General features: G+C 41.1%; 1 protein-coding gene across 1 annotated transcript in view; it reads left to right on the top strand.

Moving 5' to 3' along the window:
* SMYD2 (SET and MYND domain containing 2) overlaps positions 1-20104 on the top strand; it is a 69559-nt gene that overhangs the window by 32056 nt on the left and 17399 nt on the right. The window contains exons 3-7 of the mRNA XM_015424631.1: positions 10433-10543; positions 13900-13960; positions 16162-16286; positions 17537-17604; positions 19984-20086. Of these exons, the coding sequence (XP_015280117.1) occupies positions 10433-10543; positions 13900-13960; positions 16162-16286; positions 17537-17604; positions 19984-20086 (468 nt within the window). The remainder of the gene's footprint in view (positions 1-10432; positions 10544-13899; positions 13961-16161; positions 16287-17536; positions 17605-19983; positions 20087-20104) is intronic.

Here is a 20104-nt window from a genome sequence, read left to right as displayed (position 1 = left end):
GGTTTGGAATCCCGTCTGGAGTCCCGAAAGGACTGAAATTTTCTTTTGAATTTTCCTTCTCTCTTTTTGGATGGTAGAACTTTCTTCTTATCTTTATCTTCTACCAGGTACCTCTCCAAGCCATCTCCAAAAAGATTTGCACCTTTGAAGGGTACAGCTGCCACCTTTGCTCTAGCTGACGGATCAACGTCCCAATTGCGTAGCCACGTGTTTCTTCGTGCTGTGACGCTTGAGGCCATGGCTCTTGCTGACTGCTGCACGGCATCTAAAGATGCATCAGCTGCAAAGGCCGTTGCTAGGGCTATTTTCTTGATTTCATCTTTGAGATCTTTGGGAATGCCACTATCTGCTGTGGCGAGGTCCGAGGCCCATGCGTACGCTGCTCTGGCGAAAAGTGAACCAGTGACCGAGGCCCGAAGAGAATTGGCTGAGGCCTCAAAATCTCTGCGCAGGGCTTGCTCGATCCGTTTGTCACTATGGTCCTTTGGGAACCCGTCTTCTACAGATGTAGAAGCCAGACTATTGACTGGGTCGTCCACCACTGGTAGTTTAATCTTCTTTGCTGCTTCTGGTATGAGAGAGTAGAACTTGGAAAACATAGGATGGTTAGGCTTGGGTTTGGCAGGACGGTCCCATTCTGATTTGATGAGAGAATAAAAAGTTGCTGGTAGGGGTACCCTGGTGGGTTTAGTTCCTGTCTTTGGTAAGGTTTGTTCTGACCCAGTAGGAAAATCTGTATCCTCTTCCTCTGTTGTTTTAGGAGTGTAAGAGATTTCAAGTTTCCTTAACACTTTTGGCAATAATTTGCCATAAATCTCTTGGGGAAAAAGCCTAGTTTGAGCAGTGGGTACCGTCTCTGATGCCTCAGATGAAAGTTCGCCCTCCTCCCTATTTGAAGAAGACCCGGAGGGCTCAGAGTCAGAGTCACTCAGGAGTGGACTATGTTCCCTGGAAGGCGGGCTCTCCTCTCCCCTTCTAGCTCTCTTGGGGTTATGAGAAGATGTTGACCTGCTGTCTTTTTTCCTTTTGTGTTGGGAGTGACTTTTGGGCCTTCTATCTCGCTCTGGGGAAGAATCACTGGATCCCCTATGGCGAATTGCCTTCCGCAGGTCTTTAAATTCTTTCTTTATTTCTGACCTAATCCAGGTCAGCAAATCAACCTCAGTATGTTCCTCTGGAGACCTTAATTCTTGCCCTGCTTGGGGATCCTGTTCTGGAGAGTTAGCCAGGACAAATTCACAAGTTCTGGTTTCCATTTTAAGGTTCTGGGAAAGTGAAAGTAAAAAGAGCCTGTGAAAATGGCTGTTCCTGCCTGTTTATCAAAAGTACCCTTGGTCTGTCCCCACCCAGGGTGTCCCCCTGGTGTGTAGGTTGCACAACCAAAAAGGGTAGTAAGCAGCAGGCATACTCGGGAACCCCAGTCCCCTGGTGTTAGCCTGTAGAAATGTAGGTGCACGTGCGTGGAGGAGGGAGACGACATGCAGGGCGAAAACGGGGATTGTTCCCCTCTCTAGCAACGCTTGTGAGAACGCCTGAGGGGAAAAACCTCCCCCCTCTACTCCTCCCTCCTTGCACAGCGCCTAACCTTACCGTGACTCAGACGATTTAGGCGCCAAAGGAACTCTGGTCTTCTCCCCGCCTTTCCTTTTGCCGCTGAAGAGGGAGAGGGAACCGGGTTCCTACCCTGCCAGGAGGATCGCGAATCCCGCGTCTCTCTCTGGCGTTTCCCTGGCTCTCCGCGATTCCTGGGCTTCTTTCAGGGGAGGGGGGGGAACCTCTTCCCCCGAGAGTCAGGGACCTGTCCGCACTGCCGAGGATCTCCTGGCTATGTCGGACGGAAGGGCTTCTTTTCTGTGCAGCAGACCCGGCCACGTTCCCTAAAGGGGCGGTAGTACCTGGGACCTGCTGCTGCCCTTTCCACGTTTAGGTTTCTCTTTTTTTCTTTTCTCTTCTTGCTTGCGCACCATCGACCTGCGTCCTGCTTCAAAGGCAGGGCCGGACAGACTGGGGAGTTGAGGATAAGCCCCTCCCACTCAGGGACCAAAAGAGTCGGCCGGCCCTGCCTTCGAGGGAGGAGCTAATATCCCAGGAGTAAAGGACTGCCCCACTGCCAGGACCACTGGAGAAACTGCTATGGTGCATTATTTCTTTTTAGTACTGTTAACGGTAAGTCTTGTCACTTGCATGTTTGGATGTGCTACTCTGACATGCAGGCTTAATGCTGTTTTGTTGGGAGATAGATCCAAACATGGGTTTTAAAGAGGTACACTAAATTTTAATTTCTCTTGATTCAACTATTCCTGATTTAACTTGAAAAAAGATCACAAAGAAATGCTTTGTTTTTTTTACAACTATTTGTAGATTTAAAGTTAAATGCAAGTGCAACTAAAAGGCAACAGATCTCTGACCTTGTGAGTTTGAATTTTATGATTGCTTTTCACTTAAAACGGCTGGGGGTTGGGAATTTCCTGTTACATCAAGTGAGACCCCTTTTTTCCTAATATGTCTGTTCATAAGATCAAAGTCATCGGTACTGTTTCAGATTTGTTTGAAGCTACTGTCATTCTGTGGACCTTCTATTGGACACCTTAAGGTGATATTAGGTCAGTCTGCTGAGGAAGTTATTCTGCTGATCATCTATTTTTTTTATGTCTGCACTGCAGTTGAACTCATAACCATAGAAACATGGGGGTGTAATTTAGGAGATTAATGCTATGCTATGTTTACTCAACGTAACTTTGCATTGTGAAGCACCAGCTTTCCTGCCCAACTAAAGCCTTTCTTTGTTTCCTCTTAGCCTAATTTTGCTCCTTTGCTGTTTTTTTTTTTAAAAATTGATACTAGAGAAACATGTTTAGTAAATTTAGATTATTATGCTATAATATAACATTAAATGGTTTCTAAGTTAGTTAGATTCATTAAATCATAACAAATCAAGAGCCAGTGTGGTGTAGTGGTGGACTAGGATCTAGGAGACCCAGGTTCGAATCCTCACTCTGCTGTTGAAGCTCACTAGGTGACCTTGGGACAGTCATATTCTCTCAGACTAACCTACCTCACAGGGTTGTTGTGAGGATAAAACGAAGGTGAGGAGATTGATGTAAACTGTTTTGGGTCCTCATTTGGAGAGAAAGGCAGGGTATAAATAAAGTAAATAACTTTAAAAAACAGGAAGAGTCTCTTCCTCTGGACTCACAGTGGCCACCACAGATAATTTTTGGGACAGAAGTACTGCTTTCTTGTGAGAGAAACTTTTTTTTGATTGATAAATGTCAGCTTGCATCAACCCAGGAGTCTCTTGTACAGATGGCAGTATAGCTTCATTTCTTCATAGCTATGATTAATTTCACCAATTCAATGGTAATTCATCTTTCCATGAGGGGAGCAAGTGGCACTTATCAGGGAACTCCCAAGATTATTTGTCCTGAGTCAATGGCAAACAAAGACTGTGCAAGCAACCTTCTGCTACACAATCGGTGCTGCATTGATGGGAAAGGCCAGGTATAGGAGCAGGATTGCTGAAAGAGCCTTTAGCCCGGTGGCACTTGCATGACAATCAAAATCCAGGTGTTTTTATCTTCAGTATCTAGAGAATGTACTGGAGCTCAGGATCACTTTTAGATCACTGTTGATGCTGCTGAAACACAGTTTGTTTTTGTGCTCCAATCCTAAAGATGCATACTGTCCCAACAAAGAAATGCTTAAAGTAGGATATGCCAGTTGATTGAGATTTTACAATCAGGATAAAAAAAGAACTCCAGATTTTGAAACGCACCTGCCCTGAAGACTGTGAGCGGTCAGGAGGTTTCAGTGCTAATGAGGTTTCCAAGGCATTGAAGGATATCAGGAGTGGAAAGGCACTAGGCTTTGACTTCATCCATAATGAGTTTCCTAATCAACAGTGACACGGTCACTAAGAAGTGTCTTGCAAAGTTTCAAACTGAGATCATGAGAACAGGAAGACTCCCAGGGGGATTCAAGAAAACAAAGATAGTTGCTATTCTGAAACCTGGAAAACCAAAACATCTGGTGGAAATTTACAGGCCTATTTCCCTTCTGAGCTCTTCTTATAAACCCCTCAAAAGGCTAATCCCGAACAGAATCAGTGACAGTTAATGAACGTGTCCCTATAGAGCAGGCAGGATTTAGACCTTGTCGTAATTGTGAAGACCAGGTTCTCAGCTTAACAACTTTCATTGAGGCAGTGTATCAGAAGCGTCTTAAGACATCAGCAGTTTTCCTCGCTCTGACTGTGTCTTATGACACAATCTGGACTGATGGTTTGTTGTACAAGTTTCCCCCTGCAGAACATTATTCGTCTTATGACACAATCTGAACTGATGGTTTGTTGTACAAATTTTCCCAAGTTTCCCCCTGCAGAACATTATTTCAACTCTTAAATAACATGCTGAGTGATAGAAATTTCCAAGTAATTATGGACCAGTCAATCAGCAAGCAGAAGAAACTGAAAAACAGTTTACCCTAGGGCTCGGTCCTTGCTCTAGTTCTTTTCAATCTATAGATTTCTGACATTCCCAAGACAATATCCAGGAAATTTGCTTATGCCAATGACGTGGCAAATGCAGTAAGGCACAAATCAGTTGAAAGGACTGAGGAAATACTAATTAGGGACCTCAGAATTTTGGCTGACTACTACCGTAAATGGTGGCTCAGGAAAAACAGAATGTTCCTGTTTCCATCCCAATAACAATCTTGCCAATCATGAATGGAATGTCTACCTTAGTGGCACCCAGCTTACACATAACCATACACCTAAGTACCTTGACTTTACCCTAGACAGGACCTTGAGCTATAAACACCATCTTACCAATGTAGCAGCAAAAATACGTATGTGAAACATAATTCTCCAAAAATTATGTGGTACAAGTTGGGGTGCATCTCTTACAACACTTAGATGCTCAACTTTGAGGTTGGTGTATGATACTGCGGAATATGGTGCTTCAGTGTGGCTGAACAGCCCCCATGTCCACAAACTTGATGTCCAACTCAATACAACAATGAGAACCAAAAGGGGATGTATTAAACACACTCCAACCTATTGACTACCTATATTGTGCCACATCGCTCCCCTGTGTCTCTGAAAACATGATGCTCTTCTTCATAAATATTGAAAGATCTTTGAAAACAGAGAGTTGCCCGTTCACAAAGACATGGCTGATACAGGTCTATCCAGACTAAGGTCCCGACACCCAGCAATAAGATTTCCACAAATCTTGCAATCACAAAATTTCGATCTAGGGAATGAATGGAAGCGAAGATGGATGCAGTCAGTTCCACCCAATATCCATAACCGGATAAACACCAATGAGAGGTCCACAGGATTTGACTTACCATGTAAAGTATGGAAGATGGCTAATAGAATACAAACAGGCTTTGGCAGATGTGCAGACCCATTGTTTAAATAGGGCAAAATACTAGGACCTGAATGTGATTGCGGTAAAGCCCACCAAACTATTTTTCATCTGTCACAGGAATGTGAGCATTGTGTTCTTCAGGGAGATGTGATGGAGCTCTTTGAACTTTCCCCAGCTTCGATTGGGTGGATTGAAAATTTAGATATTAGTATTTAAGGGGATTGCGCAATCTCTCTGTGTATCTGTGTCTTTTATATTTTTTTTTGAATAATATATTTATTGAGTTTTAACAATATAAGCCTGTTACATACACATATATTATATCAACAAGAATAAAAGTACATTTTTTTCCCCTTTCAGTTCATTTTGTGTTTCGGCCACACAGAGATGTTAACCATGTTACCAAAATAAATACACAATTATCCCATTATCCCACCTTGTTGTTCCAACTGAATTGAGTATAACATACCAATACAAAGTTTTTCTTTTAAATCTCCTTTACCATAACATACTGCCCTGAATAACCTATCTAATCCTATTGGCCAGATTTAAACATACTAATATTCCATAAAACATGTATTTCCGGTATGAAAAACAGGGTTTAACATTCATTTAAATCATTTATGTTTTATCTTTATTTTTTATAATTTTATAATTTTTGTTTTATAATTTAGGAATTATGAATCCTTTTTTTTTTCTTTCTACGTTTTCCATTACTCTTTATCTCCTATATAATAGTTACACCATCTCTGTTTACCCACTAACTAAAGTAGCAACCCCCATTTAATTATTACTCTGTCCAATACTCTATCCAATCTGCTCATCTCCTTTCCAATACTGACTTTCCCCTTGCCACAATACATCAATAAATACATATCCAATTAAATAAATATTATCCACTTAATTTTTTTATATCTTACTTTAAAATTGATCTCCTGGTTATCCAATTCATGTCCCAAATTTCATTATTATTTCTCCTTGCCACAATACCTCAATAAATACCTATCTAATTAAATAAATATTATCCAGTTATTTTTTTATATCTTACTTTAAAATTGATCTCTTGGTTATCCAATTCATGTCCCAAATTTCATTATTATTTCTCCTTGCCACAATACCTCAATAAATATCTATCTAATTAAATAAATATTATCCAGTTATTTTTTTATATCTTACTTTAAAATTGATCTCCTGGTTATCCAATTCATGTCCCAAATTTATCCCATTAATACCTAATATCATATCACATCACAAAAATTTTCAACATGATTTCCACACACTCAACAACATACAATATTAAACTTATATGAAAAGGAAACCTCTACACTTACTTAAACAAATTCTAATTCACTATCATTACAGCTTTTTATATAGCTTATATCTTCAATTTATTACCCCCGTATCATGATTTATTAACAATCCCACCTTAAGTCATTATCTGAGTTAAACTTTCTATCCTATTATTCTAATCATCTTATGCATGAGACAAGGGCATAGCATTTGTACAGTCTACCAAGTTACATAATAAATATCCAACTCATTATTCCATCAATTCCTGACCTGGGTGTAAACAAACATTCCTTTTCTCCTTTTCAAAAGCTTGCTCCTTTTCCTAAACATTAACCTTCTATTATTCTGCTTCAATCTGTCTATATCCCTTCGGTCCTTATGTCTTCTCAGCTTCCTCATTTTCTCACCACAGTTCAACCATTCCAGACTCCATCTTTTACCGTTCGCTTTAAATTTCCAGGCCCTCTTTTTCCTTCTTTTAATCCTCCTTGCGCCTTCTGCTTCATTCTTCTTCCCTCTCTTCTTATTTTTACATAGTCCTGTTTTAACGTATGCCACCTCTTTTACCTTCAAGTTTATTCGAGTGCTTTTAATTAACCAACAGTCCTTCTCTAGCGCAGACTCCGGTTCTTTTTCTTTCACAACCTTGCAATCCTCCTTTTGCCGCTCCTCCACTTTCTCTCTCTAGTAGGGCCGTTCTGCTTCCTTCGTTTTTCCAAGCTCTTTCTGTACATTGTCCAGCTTTCCAACTATTTCCTCACACGCTTTCCTACATTCTCTTTGAATTGTTCCTCTCAAAATGTTCAGAAACTGTGCAATAGTTAGCTCTCCCACCTCATCATTCTCATCAATTTCCTGTTCCATTTCTGTCTCTACCACCATTTCCATAATCTTTCACTCAAACTTCCAGCAAAGTGATCCCTGTATTCTATACCTCCTTCCATCAGCCACTCTTCTCTCTCTTTTATCTTTTTGTCCGTCTCTGCCAATAGTATCAGTCCCTCTAACAACACAGAGGCCAGTAGTTGTATTTTCCTTTCCCCACTTCAGGCCGTACTACAAATAAAGCCTGAGTTCCTTACTTCTCTCGGCCACCTTCACCTCGATACTTGGACGTTTCTTCTGTGGGGATTTTCTTTAGCTTGCACCAAACAAAAAAGGTTACTCACATTCCTGATCTCTTCTGTCTTGCCGAAATGATAGTTCCTCGTTGTGTTTCTCGTTGTACTTCTATTTAGTTAAAAAAAAACTCGGATGGCAGCGGCTATTCCAAACATGACGCTGGCCATGTTTGTCTTCTTACACGGTCTTGCATCAGAGCTGTTTTCTGGGCACCCCCCCGCTTGCCGAACACAGGGGGGGGGGGAAAAGGACGTCCCTTGCCTCAGCCCTCACTCCGAGAGGGCTGGCCAAGTTCTCCCGGGCCCCGGGAGACTCGGAAAGGTCCATAGAAGAATCGGGCAGGATGGAACGAGCCACGCCCTGCCCGTCGCCGCGCCACACCGGCGCACATCTCCTGTGTCTTTTATATTATTATATGCTTCCTGTGTGTAATTTTGCCATACAATAAATAAATAAATAATGCCAACTGTTGCATAAATGCAGTATTCTGAGTCATGATGATGCAGAAACATTACAAAAAAGTTAGTTTATGTTGCGAGCACACAGTGTTAGATGTGTAGGATCTGGGTGACAGCTTGGTTCAGGTTTTGGTATTGCTTATCATTTTGAAATCTGGGAGAAATATTTTGTAAAAAGGTTTAATCTGGAGTCTTGTCCCATGTAGTTATTCAACCAGCTTAACCATCATAGCCCAGCCTAGACATGCACATATTTAAATATAATTTTATTTCAAAAGGACAGGCCCATGTGACATAGGATTAAGCTGCAGCTGTGGAAATGTTCCATTTTCCTCCTCTTTCAGAATAAAAATGGGAGAGTGTTTAGAAGTTTCACTTAGGAATTTCTGTCCATTGGGATTGGCTCTGCCTTAAAAAAAATCTTTTAAAATCCTAACTGGGTGCAATAACAATACAGTGTTACAATGCAGGTTTTTTACCACCATTAGTAATTCCATTCAATAAAAAAAGGGAATGAACTATTTTGGAAAGATAATTTTTTTGAATATTTCATTGTATATCAGAAGATTCATATATAGAATTGTTGTGCTTTATTGTGCAATGATTATATTCATGTACTGCACACGTTGTATTTGTCCAATATATTAACATTGTTACCAGTTCTACTCTGTCCTGCTTCACAGTTCTTTCCCATTGCTGTTACTACAATACTGCTGTGTGATCTCCTTTTTTTTGAATAAAATAGACCATTTCTCCACAGATTTGTCAGGGATAGCTAGCTCTTTAGATTTCCTATAATACATTAATCTTATTATTAATAACACTTTCCATATTTTCATACACATTTTTTCATATTTAGTGAATTGTGTTTTTTCTGTTTTACTGCTATACACATTTTAGCTTTTAAAAGTGCAAGAACCATTTCCAAATCTCTGCTACTATATAACGTAACAATATTACCTTAGAGCTAAGTGGTAATGAATATCCCATCATATTATGGATTTCCTCAATAAATAAAACCCAAAATGTTAATAATAATTTGATTTGTAAATCGCCTGTTCTCTACAATGTAAGGCTCTAGGCGATGTACAACCATTAAAAACAAGTTAAAAACAAAGACCCAAAAAGGATGACCACATATATCAGATGGCATCAGACAATTTCTTCACTACCCTGCTCTGGACTGTGTCGCTGACTTGCAGGCAGGTGAGGAGAGGGCCAAAGTGTGGATGGAGGGGGAAAAGGAGAAGAGGAAGAAGAGGGTGCCAGCAGTGATGGAACTGTTGCTGTCCTCAACCAAAGGCCTGGCGGAACATCTCTGCCTTACAGGCCCTGAGGGACTTCATGAAGGCCTACAGGGCCCTGGTGGTATTTGGCAGAGAGTTCCACCAGGACAAAGCCAAGGCCGAGAAGTTCGAGGATAGCCTGATGTCTTTAGGGCCAGGGACCACCAGTAGATCGTTCTCAGCAGAGCGTAATGCTCTCCTGGAAACATACCAGAGGATAGACAGATGGTAAGGTGTTAGATCCCACTGGAACTGTATTTTTTTTTATAAAGCTTTCTCTCAAATTCATTGAAATCAATTTTGACCACACCTTTTTTCATATCCAGTTCCATTCAGCCTACCTTATTTCTTATTTCAAAATGCATACTTCTAAAATTTGTTCCACCTCTTAACAATGAAAAAAGCTATATGACAGAGTTGTAAATACCGAAACAACAATGGTCTTTCCCCTCCATTATCTCATGAGTTGGATTGGCTCTGCCTTTTTGAGACTTTTTGACAGCTTATCCTAGTTGTGGAGGCAGGAAGTGAAGGCACAGGCTGTGCAAGATGGCCAGACTGGACATAGCATTGCCTCTTGTTGTCTGGAGACAGCTAGGGCCTATGGGAAGTGACAGTCAATATGGCAGCACTAACTCTTGGTCTGTGGTCTTTTAACTGGGTAGAGCCCTGGCAGCTGCTCAAGCCCTCTGTCCTTTTGGTGTCCTAAATCTTGCAGATCATCTCTTAAATGTGATGATATCAATGCTCAGGTTTGTTCCATCTTTAGTTCAAATTTTGCAAGTGTCATCTTATTTTTCTAAAGGAAACATGTTTTGTTTGACCTCTAGATTCTGATGGGGCAGGCAGAGCATCCTTTTCTCATTTACAAAGTACAACTGCACAATTTTTCCTCTTCCAGAAACAGGACTGGCCAATGCACAAGCTGGAGTGCTCTGCCATGTGTGCGTTTGGACAGAATTGGAATCCCTCTGAGACGGTGAGACTCACTGCAAGGATCCTTGCCAAACAGGTGAGCAAAGCCCAAGGTTTCAGAAAGAGTGCTGGATTTTGTTTTGAAAGATGGATAGGAAAGGGCCAGGAAAAAAAATCAGCAACTGTTTCTGAAAAATTCACCTTACGTCCACTTGTTTATGTCATATTGGCAGCTGCTCTGAGAATGAATAACTGATGCTACATTCTTGCTGCATATCTATTCTTAAGTTGCAATGCCATTGGACGGCCTCCCTCTCCCCTTGTTCTCCATTAAAATCTTCCATCAACATTTATTTCTTGTAAAACTCTTTGGAAAGTGGAAAATTTGTTGAACCACCATAGTCTTACTATTTTCTCCTGCTTCTTTCACATAAGATTGCACTGAGAATTCCCCGTACCTACAAAGCAACCATGGGGAATGGCTGTTTAAAGACAATGCAGAGCCCATTTGGGCTTGGAATGCTGCCAGCAGGGAGAAATGGCACTTGCATTCCTCCAGCCATTTCTCCTTTTTGGCTGTTCCGTATGGTGTATTCTGTGCATATGGAGCAGCAAAAACAGGGAAATAACTTCCCAGTGCTGTTTAGTCAGGGAAGAATGGCTGAAGGGGAGACAGGAGCCTGTCCTCTCCCAAATGGCCTCTGCTTTATTTTTAAAGGGCCATTCTCTGCAGTTGCTGTATGGCTGCAGGGAACCCGAGCTGGATTCAGGGAACCCGTCAAACTTCTAGTTTGGCCATGGGACAGTTCAGCATTGCTGCTTGCACTGCTGAATGATAACCGGAAATGGAATATCAGGATGCTTTGTGAAATGGAGGATGCTATGTGAAATGGAGAACTGCACAATTTCCGTTCTCACTTTTAGAGATCCATTGGCCCAAAGTTCAAGTGCTCTGGCTTCATATTAGTGGTGGCCAGATTCTTCAGCCTAGAGTGACCAAGCTGACTGGGCAACAGCACCCCCTTCTGATATGGTCTGTCTCATGCCACTTGGCCAGGTAGAGTCCAGTGTCTCAGACTTGCCAGATGTTGCTCTTAGTAGGAAATGAGGTTTACTGGAGGCCTCTAAAAGGATCATTGAGGTGGCCTCTCATCTCCCAGGGAAAAAGCTGTGCAGTCAAGCATGAAAAGTGGTGGAAAGGAGCAGGACGGATTGGAGTAGCAACTGGATGAACTATATAGGTGGTCATCTCTGCTTTCTGCCGATATGAATCACAAATATAAATATTTCATTTAAAATTCTTAATGATAGGGAGGAATAATTACCCCAGGACCTCCAGGAAACAGAAATTAAAAGACCCCCCCCCCCCCCCCTTTAATTTTTTTTTTTTTGTCTAACATTCAGTTGTTTGTCAGCAATATATTTATGATTTATTATAAATATTATATTTAGTGTTTGAGTCACTGTTCTTTTTCACACAATAACCCACTGTTTTTTAGGGGGCAATCACTTCCTCAGTGTAGTTTAGGCAAAGGGAAAAAAGACATAATATCTAATGAAAACATTTAAAAAACATTGAATAAGGCAACAGCTCAGTCAATCATATAGAAAAGTCTTTTTTCCTCAGGAGGAAGTTTTGAATCTACTTCTAAAGGACTCTGGCTAGGGGTGTGCGTTTGGATCTACCCAAACCAAAAATATACCTTGAAAATACCTTATTGGTATTTTTCGGGTATATTTTGGCATCTAAAATGTATCTGGGTTTATCAGGAAAACAAAAAAAAGATTCCTGAAAAAATCTCGGCTATATTATGGAGTTACCAGTATATCTGAAAACAGTGGAGAGGCAGGAGCACAGTGCTCCCACATCTCAGCTGTTAGTCGGGCTTCTGCTGCAGTCCCTTTACAGTTTAAAGGGACTACAGAAGACAGCCCGAGGATCAGGATTGGCTGTTCTGACTTCTCCTGGCTTCTCCTGCAACGCGGTTTAAACTGGGCTTCAGAAGAAGCCATCCCTGCCAGGATCCACATGTCTCGGGGAGCGATCTCCCCGTGGCATGCAGATCCAGAAGCTGGCTTCTTCTGCAGCCCAGTTTAAACCGCGTTGCGGGAGAAGCCATCCCAGCCAGGATCTGTGTGCCTCAGGGAGTGATCTCCCCGTGGGCTGCAGATCTGAGGCACACAGATCCTGAGTCTGGCTCCTTCTGCAGCACGATTTAAACCAGGCTGCAAGAGAAGCCAAGCCAGCCCCAGGATCAGGCTGGCGTTTTAAAAAAATCTGGTATTTTTCTTCTTGGGTCTATTTAACTCCCCAAAATTCTGGATTTCCGAAAAATCCCAGATCTGAGTACTGTTCAAGTATTGGGATCCGGGATTTTTTGTAAATACCAAAAAAAAAATTCAGGTCTAATAGACCCAAATTGAAAAATACCAAATTAAAAAAACTTGCACACCCCTAATTGTGGCACTTGGCTTGCTCAAGTCTCTCTTGGAAGAGAGCTCCCCAAGGATGGGGATCCAACATGAGAGCATTCCAAGAGAAAAGTAAGGCCTCCTGTCAGGTCTCAACAGCCAGAGGAGGTTCAGTGCAGACTTTGGGATGGTGAGACGTGTTCTCAGAATGTGTTTTCAGAAAGCAAATGAGATTGTCAAGTTTCAAGGTCACTGCGTTTTATGCTGTTGTAAAGCACCAACTTTTCCTCTTTGCAATCCCCCCCCCCAAAAAAAACAATGCCTTTTGAATAAAATTACTTTTGCTTAAATGATGAGGGTGACCCAGATGCGGTATAGAGGGAGGATTTGGAAGACCTGCCGGGAAGGTATCAGGCTTACCCCCCTGCACTGCTTTTCTTTTCTTTTCCTTTTAAAATTAAAGCACAGTCTAGTGGTGATCCACAAACAAAATTAGATGTTTAATGATGAAAAGTCATTGGAATAAATTTGTGCCTTTATAGCTAGCAGGGAAGTAGGAGAGAGCCCAGAGTAGCATATGAAAGCTAAATATGCAAACCATAGTCCCTGAACCTCAGCTGTTGGGCCACCTGCAAACCCATATTTAATGGCCAAGATTACAAAGAAGTGGCCTTAGGCCAACACTGGAGTGTTCCTTTTAAACTCTGTCAACATTGAGATGATTCACTTTCCTCAAAGCAAAGTCTGCCTTCTGACTGCTTGCCACTGTTAGCTGCTTTCTGGGAGTCTGCAGTTTGAAACAAGCGACGTGTTTTCAAAGAAATACTTACTCTGTTTGTGTGTGTAAATTTGATGGGCATTATGGGATTAGAGTTGGTTAATTTCATATACAGGGTAGGCAAATTAAAACTAAAATGATGTTGGGTGACCTGCGTTTGTGAGATGGACGGGTGATTTCTACGTTAGAAGGGACAATTGAGAATAAGATGGTGAGATATGTGGGGGATTTCTGAAAACGTCATTTTTTTCTCCCATTAACAGAAAACACACCCTGAAAGGACTGACTCAGAAAAACTCCTTTCTGTAAAAGAGTTTGAATCCCGTAAGTAGAAATGACTGGAAACTGACAAGACTTTTCCATAGGAAGTTCAAAAAGCGCTTCATAATCACTGAACAAAATCTTTTGTGTGTGTGTGGGAACCAAACAACAGTTTTATGCTGTTGCATTTCTAAGGTGGTGTAAAAAGTAAATTAAAATTCTGGCCTGTTAATTACATAGTATCTCCCCAGCATTCCTGTTTTTTCCAACTAGGGTGACTTTGTAGACTGTAATGCTGTAGGATTTAAAACGGCCAGCGCTGTTACCAGAGGGCATAAAGTCAAAGATGCTGCAGTTGCTTGGTGGTGACAGTGTCTTTGGGGCTAATTGCAGGCTCTTTCAGAGAGTAGTTGCATATCTGTCACTGCCAGTCAAGTCTGATATGTTCTCTTGATAGTATTTGAAATTTTGTGTCCTGAATGCTCCAGAAGTGAACCAAGGAAGGAGAGAAGGCTCTCGCTGCTTCTATCTAAAGTTATTTTTTTTCCCCTTCAAGGCAGAGCTAGAAACTGAGCAACTGCTAAGGAGACTAAGCAGTCTGAAATTGTTGGTGCAGAAATGTAGTGTTGTTCTCTTGCTTGGTAGTGAAATCAGGGAGACAAGCGGGCACTTTGGTGCACGTATCAGAGAATTAACAGGGTCTTCAGCTTGCCTGCCACTCATCTGAAATACTTGGAGACGTGACAACTAAATACAGCCTCACAGCTATCCCCGAAAAGAAAAGAACAGGTGTTTTAACAAGTAGCATAACAACGTCAATAGATATTTTTGCAAGGTACACCACTAATTATATTGTGAGTTTGGCTTAAACTGTCATTTAAATAAAAGAGAGAGAAAGGACAGTGTTGAGAATCTGGCTTTAGTGTTTCTAGATTATTTCAGTATATCAGTTTCTCAGAGGCCTTTTTTCTAAATTGTGGCTTGGTAGCAAGACCAAGTGACACTTGTCCTGTGCCATTAATGAATCTAACGTGGATACCATCTACCTCACTCAATAGCCAACCGGGGGGGGGGGGGGAGGTATTTACCAAAACCTAGTTTGAACATCTTGTGAAAATGGACTTTTCCTATACAGAGTGCAGAATTCATTCAGTGTTGTTTCTAGTCATAACATGGCAGCCTCAGATTGTAATTCAGAAGCCTGTGTCTTAATTCCTAATTATTTAATGTTCACACATACATTTTTGTCTGTGAGTATACAACTCTTTTTTCTTCCACAAGAGTATTATAGCCCCTCAATATCTTATATATTCCTTTAGCATTCCTCTGAATAGCATAATTACTATGACCAGTGAGCTGAGAAAATGAGCCCGTTTCAGTTTGGTTTTCCCAGGGGGTGTTTCTGGGGTTTAGGCAATCCAGTGGATTTTGTTGTTGTTGCTTTTGTTGTTTACAAATACCTCTGACCCAAAGCCGCTGCTGATAAATTTTGTGCAACAGGCTATGTTCGAGCAACTCAGAATAGGTAAACACAACCGCTAAATAAAGGGAATGTTCCAAGCAGCATAAATCACTTGACCTTTCAAGTGTGAGAATGTAAGGAAGCACATCTCCTTTTCTTACAAGCCCATAGCATGAAGCCATTGTGGAACAAGCACAGGTGCAGAATCTGCTGTTCTGATTATTGCTGGAAAAACAAATACTGAGAGCCTCTGAATCGGAAGGCAGGTGGCAAACATCCATGCGGCTACACAAATGGAAATAGCCACTGCAAGCCCAGCCCTTTGAGCAAATTACAGATCTGTTTTCCTTGGGAGTGCAGAACATGTTTTGTCTTTGCTGAAGAAATGTGTCTCATTTTAGAACTGTTTGCCGATCAAGGAATGTAATGTTATCTGTACCTGTTTGGAAACAAGGATGCTTTAATAAAAAGAAAAGATTAAGCATTAACTGCAAGTATGCTGACAGACACATAAAAAACCAGCTCACAGATATTACAAGGTGGTAGTTATTTGTCCATCATATATATGAAGCTCTTCACACACCAAACAGATAGAGGAGTATTAGTTGCTGTTGCTGGCATCATTCATTTGTGCAAGGTCTCAAGATGAAGACAGTAATTCATTGTAGCATGCATCATGCCTGTTTCTTTTTGTTAGAGGCCCTCCCCTCTTTAAATAGTGCTACCTTGAAGTGGACTTTGCTGCATTTAACAAGCAGAGTGATCTCTGTATCAAAACAGAATTGTATTTTTCCCTTTGCAGATCTTGATAAGCTTGACAATGAAAAGAAGGAGCTGATTCAGAACGACATCTCTGCCCTCCATCACTTCTATTCAAAGCACATGGACTACCCTGACAATGAGGCTCTCGTGGTCCTCTTTGCCCAAGTAAGATGCACAAAGTCACAAGTGCTGTGGTTAGCCGCTTAGGCAGCATCCCAGGGGCAGCTTTGGGGATGCTGGGGCCTACAGTTTCACACTAAACCAAAAATGCAGGAAGCCCTGCTGTAAAACCAAACCCCCTGCTAAAGTTGTGTGGCATTTTGTGTACTGATCCTTCATCAGTCCCTCCTGCGGATAACCCTAATTCTTAAGTGCTGCATTTAGACTTGCACCCCCACTTACCTGATTGTTTCTAATAGAATGGAGCAGATTAATTGAAGCAGTGTTCATGTCACCGCAGATGTCCTCATTGCTAAAGGAGAAAACAGCAATTAAAGCATTCCTGTACCAAAATTCCGTTTCCATTCAGCTTAGGAAGGGCACTGTGTACAATGGCGATTGGGTACAATTGGTCACTGTAGGTGTTTAAATCACTCAGGAATGAGAACAGAGTCACGTTCTGGATGACCTTTTTTCTGAAAAGCATTCATGTGCTTTTGGAAGTCTGGTGCCTCATAGATCTCTGTTTCCTATAGAGTTTAGAATGGGTCTTTAATCTATATCTTCCAAATATCCTTCTGCCTTTTTGTTTCTAAGCCACATATGTCCCTTGCACACATTTGTAACTGCCAGTTCTAATTTTTCTATACAGTAAAAAAAAAATCAGATTTAACACTTTCATTGCATTCAATATGCTTTAAACTGCTGTAGCTCTTGATGCCTCAGTAAGCTGTTTATTTAGAGATCTGTGCAGTCCCCACCCCTGCTGTTTTGATTTTTCTCTGCTGAATGTAGCTGGAGTTTCCATGTTCTTGGGCTAAATGCTAGTCCTGTTAAGACTTACAGTAAATTTTATGGATTCAGAACTGGCCTCTTCTATTTCACTCCCATTTCAATTTGGAATGTAACATCATCCATACGTATATTTTCTCTGTTTCCTCCCGGAGACAGCATCCAAGAGGTTATTTTTCTGCTGCTTTCCTTCGGGATGCCGAGTCCGTCTGGTTTGGCTGCCCAGTACTTAATCTTTCTGTTCCATTGCTGCAAAATTAGATTGTAAATAACTTTTGACCTCCCTACTTATAAAGCTAGTCGCTCAACAGCAAGACTTGATTAAGAATAAGCAGCATTCTAATCAGATTAATCAGTGTGGCATAGAGGAATAGGGTCACTTACCATGCTCTGGTTAAAAAAAAAAAAAAAAAACAGCGGCTTTTGATTCCCAAGATCTGAGTGTTTCTTTCTCTTTTTCTCAGGTTAACTGTAATGGCTTCACCATTGAAGATGAAGAACTTTCTCACTTGGGGTCTGCAATATTCCCTGAGTAAGTGCTTTAGATGTGGTGTATTAAAACAAACAAAAGTGGTCTCAGATAGATAGATAGATAGATAGATAGATAGATAGATAGATAGATAGATAGATAGATAGATAGATAGATAGATAACCTTTATTGGCATATGAAAAATAAAAGTACATTAATTGTTTTAAATTACATTGATCATAAGGCCAACCAAAGATCAGTTAATAGCTTCCCTGGATCGAATTGCAGACTGGAGAAAACAGGCGACATTAGAGATTATGAGAAAGTTGTATCCAGAAAGTAACCACTGAACCCTTGACACTGTCAGGAAGGCCACACCATGTACAGAGAAGGGAGTTCAAAATTTTTTCTCGGATCTTAATGTATAATGGACAGTTTAATAGAACATGGGAAACAGATTCAATAGCACCCAGACTACAGGGGCATCGTCTAAATTCATAGGGAATTTTTTGATATCTTTCAAAGAAGATGGCCGATGGCAATACGTTAAGGTGGTCTCATGCATTTCTAACAACAAATGTACAGAAAATTATCTTATTTGCGGAGGTGAAGTATTCCCGTTCCAACTCTATTCCCTATCCCCACATCTAACATTTGCCCTGAGTTCTTAGCCTTCCACTCTGCCACTGGGTAAAGCATGATGAATTATGCCTGAATGGGAGAACTGTGGGCTGTGTTGATAGAGCAGTCCTTCCATGTCCCTTTGTACCCATTCAAGCCCATGCTGTCATCCTGGTTGTCATGCATTTATAGGTTAGTGGTACAGAATCATGCTTGGCATGCATAAGACTTCAGGTTCCATTCCCAGCATCACCTGTTAAAGGATTTCAGGCTGCAGATCTGGAGAAGGCTTTATGGGAGAACCTGGAGAGCTCTCCATCACAGGAGGCAATACTGGGCTGGATGGACCGATCATCGGATGGTACAAAGCAGCTTCTTACATATATATGTTTGGTGACTGGGTTGGTATACAGCAAACAATATTCCATCTAATGAAACATGCCAATCCATGTTTCATGTACAGCCAGGCCATTTTGCCAGCCATAAAAATTTCTTGTTCTCCCCCCTTTACTTTTTGCTAAGTGGGAAAATAGCTTAATGCCCTTTCAACAAATTAAAGCCTTTTTTTGTGTCCTAACGGTTGTGTCTTGGTTTTGCACCATGATGCAGTTTGTCAAACTGAAGCTTTTCTGTTTATTAACAGGTGTGTGTATATATCTCACAGGCTTTTAGACAAAACAAAATTATATATAAAATACAGAATATAGGCATTTATACACAAGCGCGCGCGCACACACACACGCACAACCAAGCTCCCTAGATTAAATGCTCCTACAATTTCAAATGTTAAAATAAATTTATGAATAATCAACAAAGCTAAAAAATCATAAGCAGAAGTAGGAGGCTAGGGTTACTGGTACTCCTACTAGGGCTACTGGTACGCCAGATGTTTAAGGCCAAGTAATAATAATAATAATAATAATAATAATAATAATATCTTTCAATTTATTGATCGCTCAATCCTGCAGAGCTGTTGGCTCTGAGCGATTTACAGTCACACAAGTTTTCACAAGGGACTAACAATGATTCATAGGGGGTAAGGGAGGACAACATATAATTCTTTAAATCGCACACGTTTGCAGCCGACGGGGATTTTGTTCAGCTGTAGGCTTCAGACGTGTTCCGGACGGCATTCACTTTTGGCTTGGCTTGATGACGTCAGTTCTTCCAGGACTGCTTTGAGTCGTAGTGCCGCACTGCCGGATTGGCCATCACAGGCTTATCCCAGCAGTTATTCAGAGTTCCCATATGCATACAAGCCTTCTGCCCTGAGATGGAAACCATCCAGAGGTTTTTTCTGTGTGCAGCTTTTGCGGCATATTTATTTATTTATTTTTGTATTTATACCCCACCCTCCCCGTGAACGGGCTCAGGGCGGCTTACAAGAGGGCAAAATATGCCCATACATAAAAACAGGATAAAAACAGTAAAAACCAACGAATAGTACAAATAAAGTGCTCAAATTTAAACAAGATGGTCATTCATTAGAGGTAGGTGGTTTTTCATGGAGGTAGGTAGTGTCCAGTAGTGTCCTTTTCAGCTCTCCGTCTTGAAGCTGGCTTAAAGTCATTGGCTACTTTGACCTGGACTGCTGTTAAAAAGTTCAAATTAAATACGCTTTTTTCATTTTCTCTCTCTCCTACTTGACTGTCTTTGATCAGATTCTTTTGTGAGTAGAGCCAGAAGGCTACACTGTTATAATAATTTGCAGTATTTCCTAAAGAGGCATTAGTTTATTGTTGTTATCTGTATGCTTTTGCTTTTCCCTGTGGTTAGAATGTTGCTGATTGGCTAGCATTAAGTGCCCTTTTGTCTTTTTAGTGTGGCGCTTATGAACCACAGTTGCTGCCCCAATGTGATTGTTACCTACAAAGGGATAGTGGCTGAAGTGAGAGCCGTTCAGGAGATTGAACCTGCAGATGAGGTAATGATGTGGACATGC

The sequence above is a fragment of the Gekko japonicus genome, unplaced genomic scaffold (assembly GCF_001447785.1).
Source record: "Gekko japonicus isolate JY-2015 unplaced genomic scaffold, Gekko_japonicus_V1.1 scaffold491, whole genome shotgun sequence".
Taxonomy (NCBI): Eukaryota; Metazoa; Chordata; class Lepidosauria; order Squamata; family Gekkonidae; genus Gekko; species Gekko japonicus.
The sequence above is the reverse complement of the archived record's forward strand: the minus strand, read 5'-3'. Positions and strand labels throughout refer to the sequence as shown.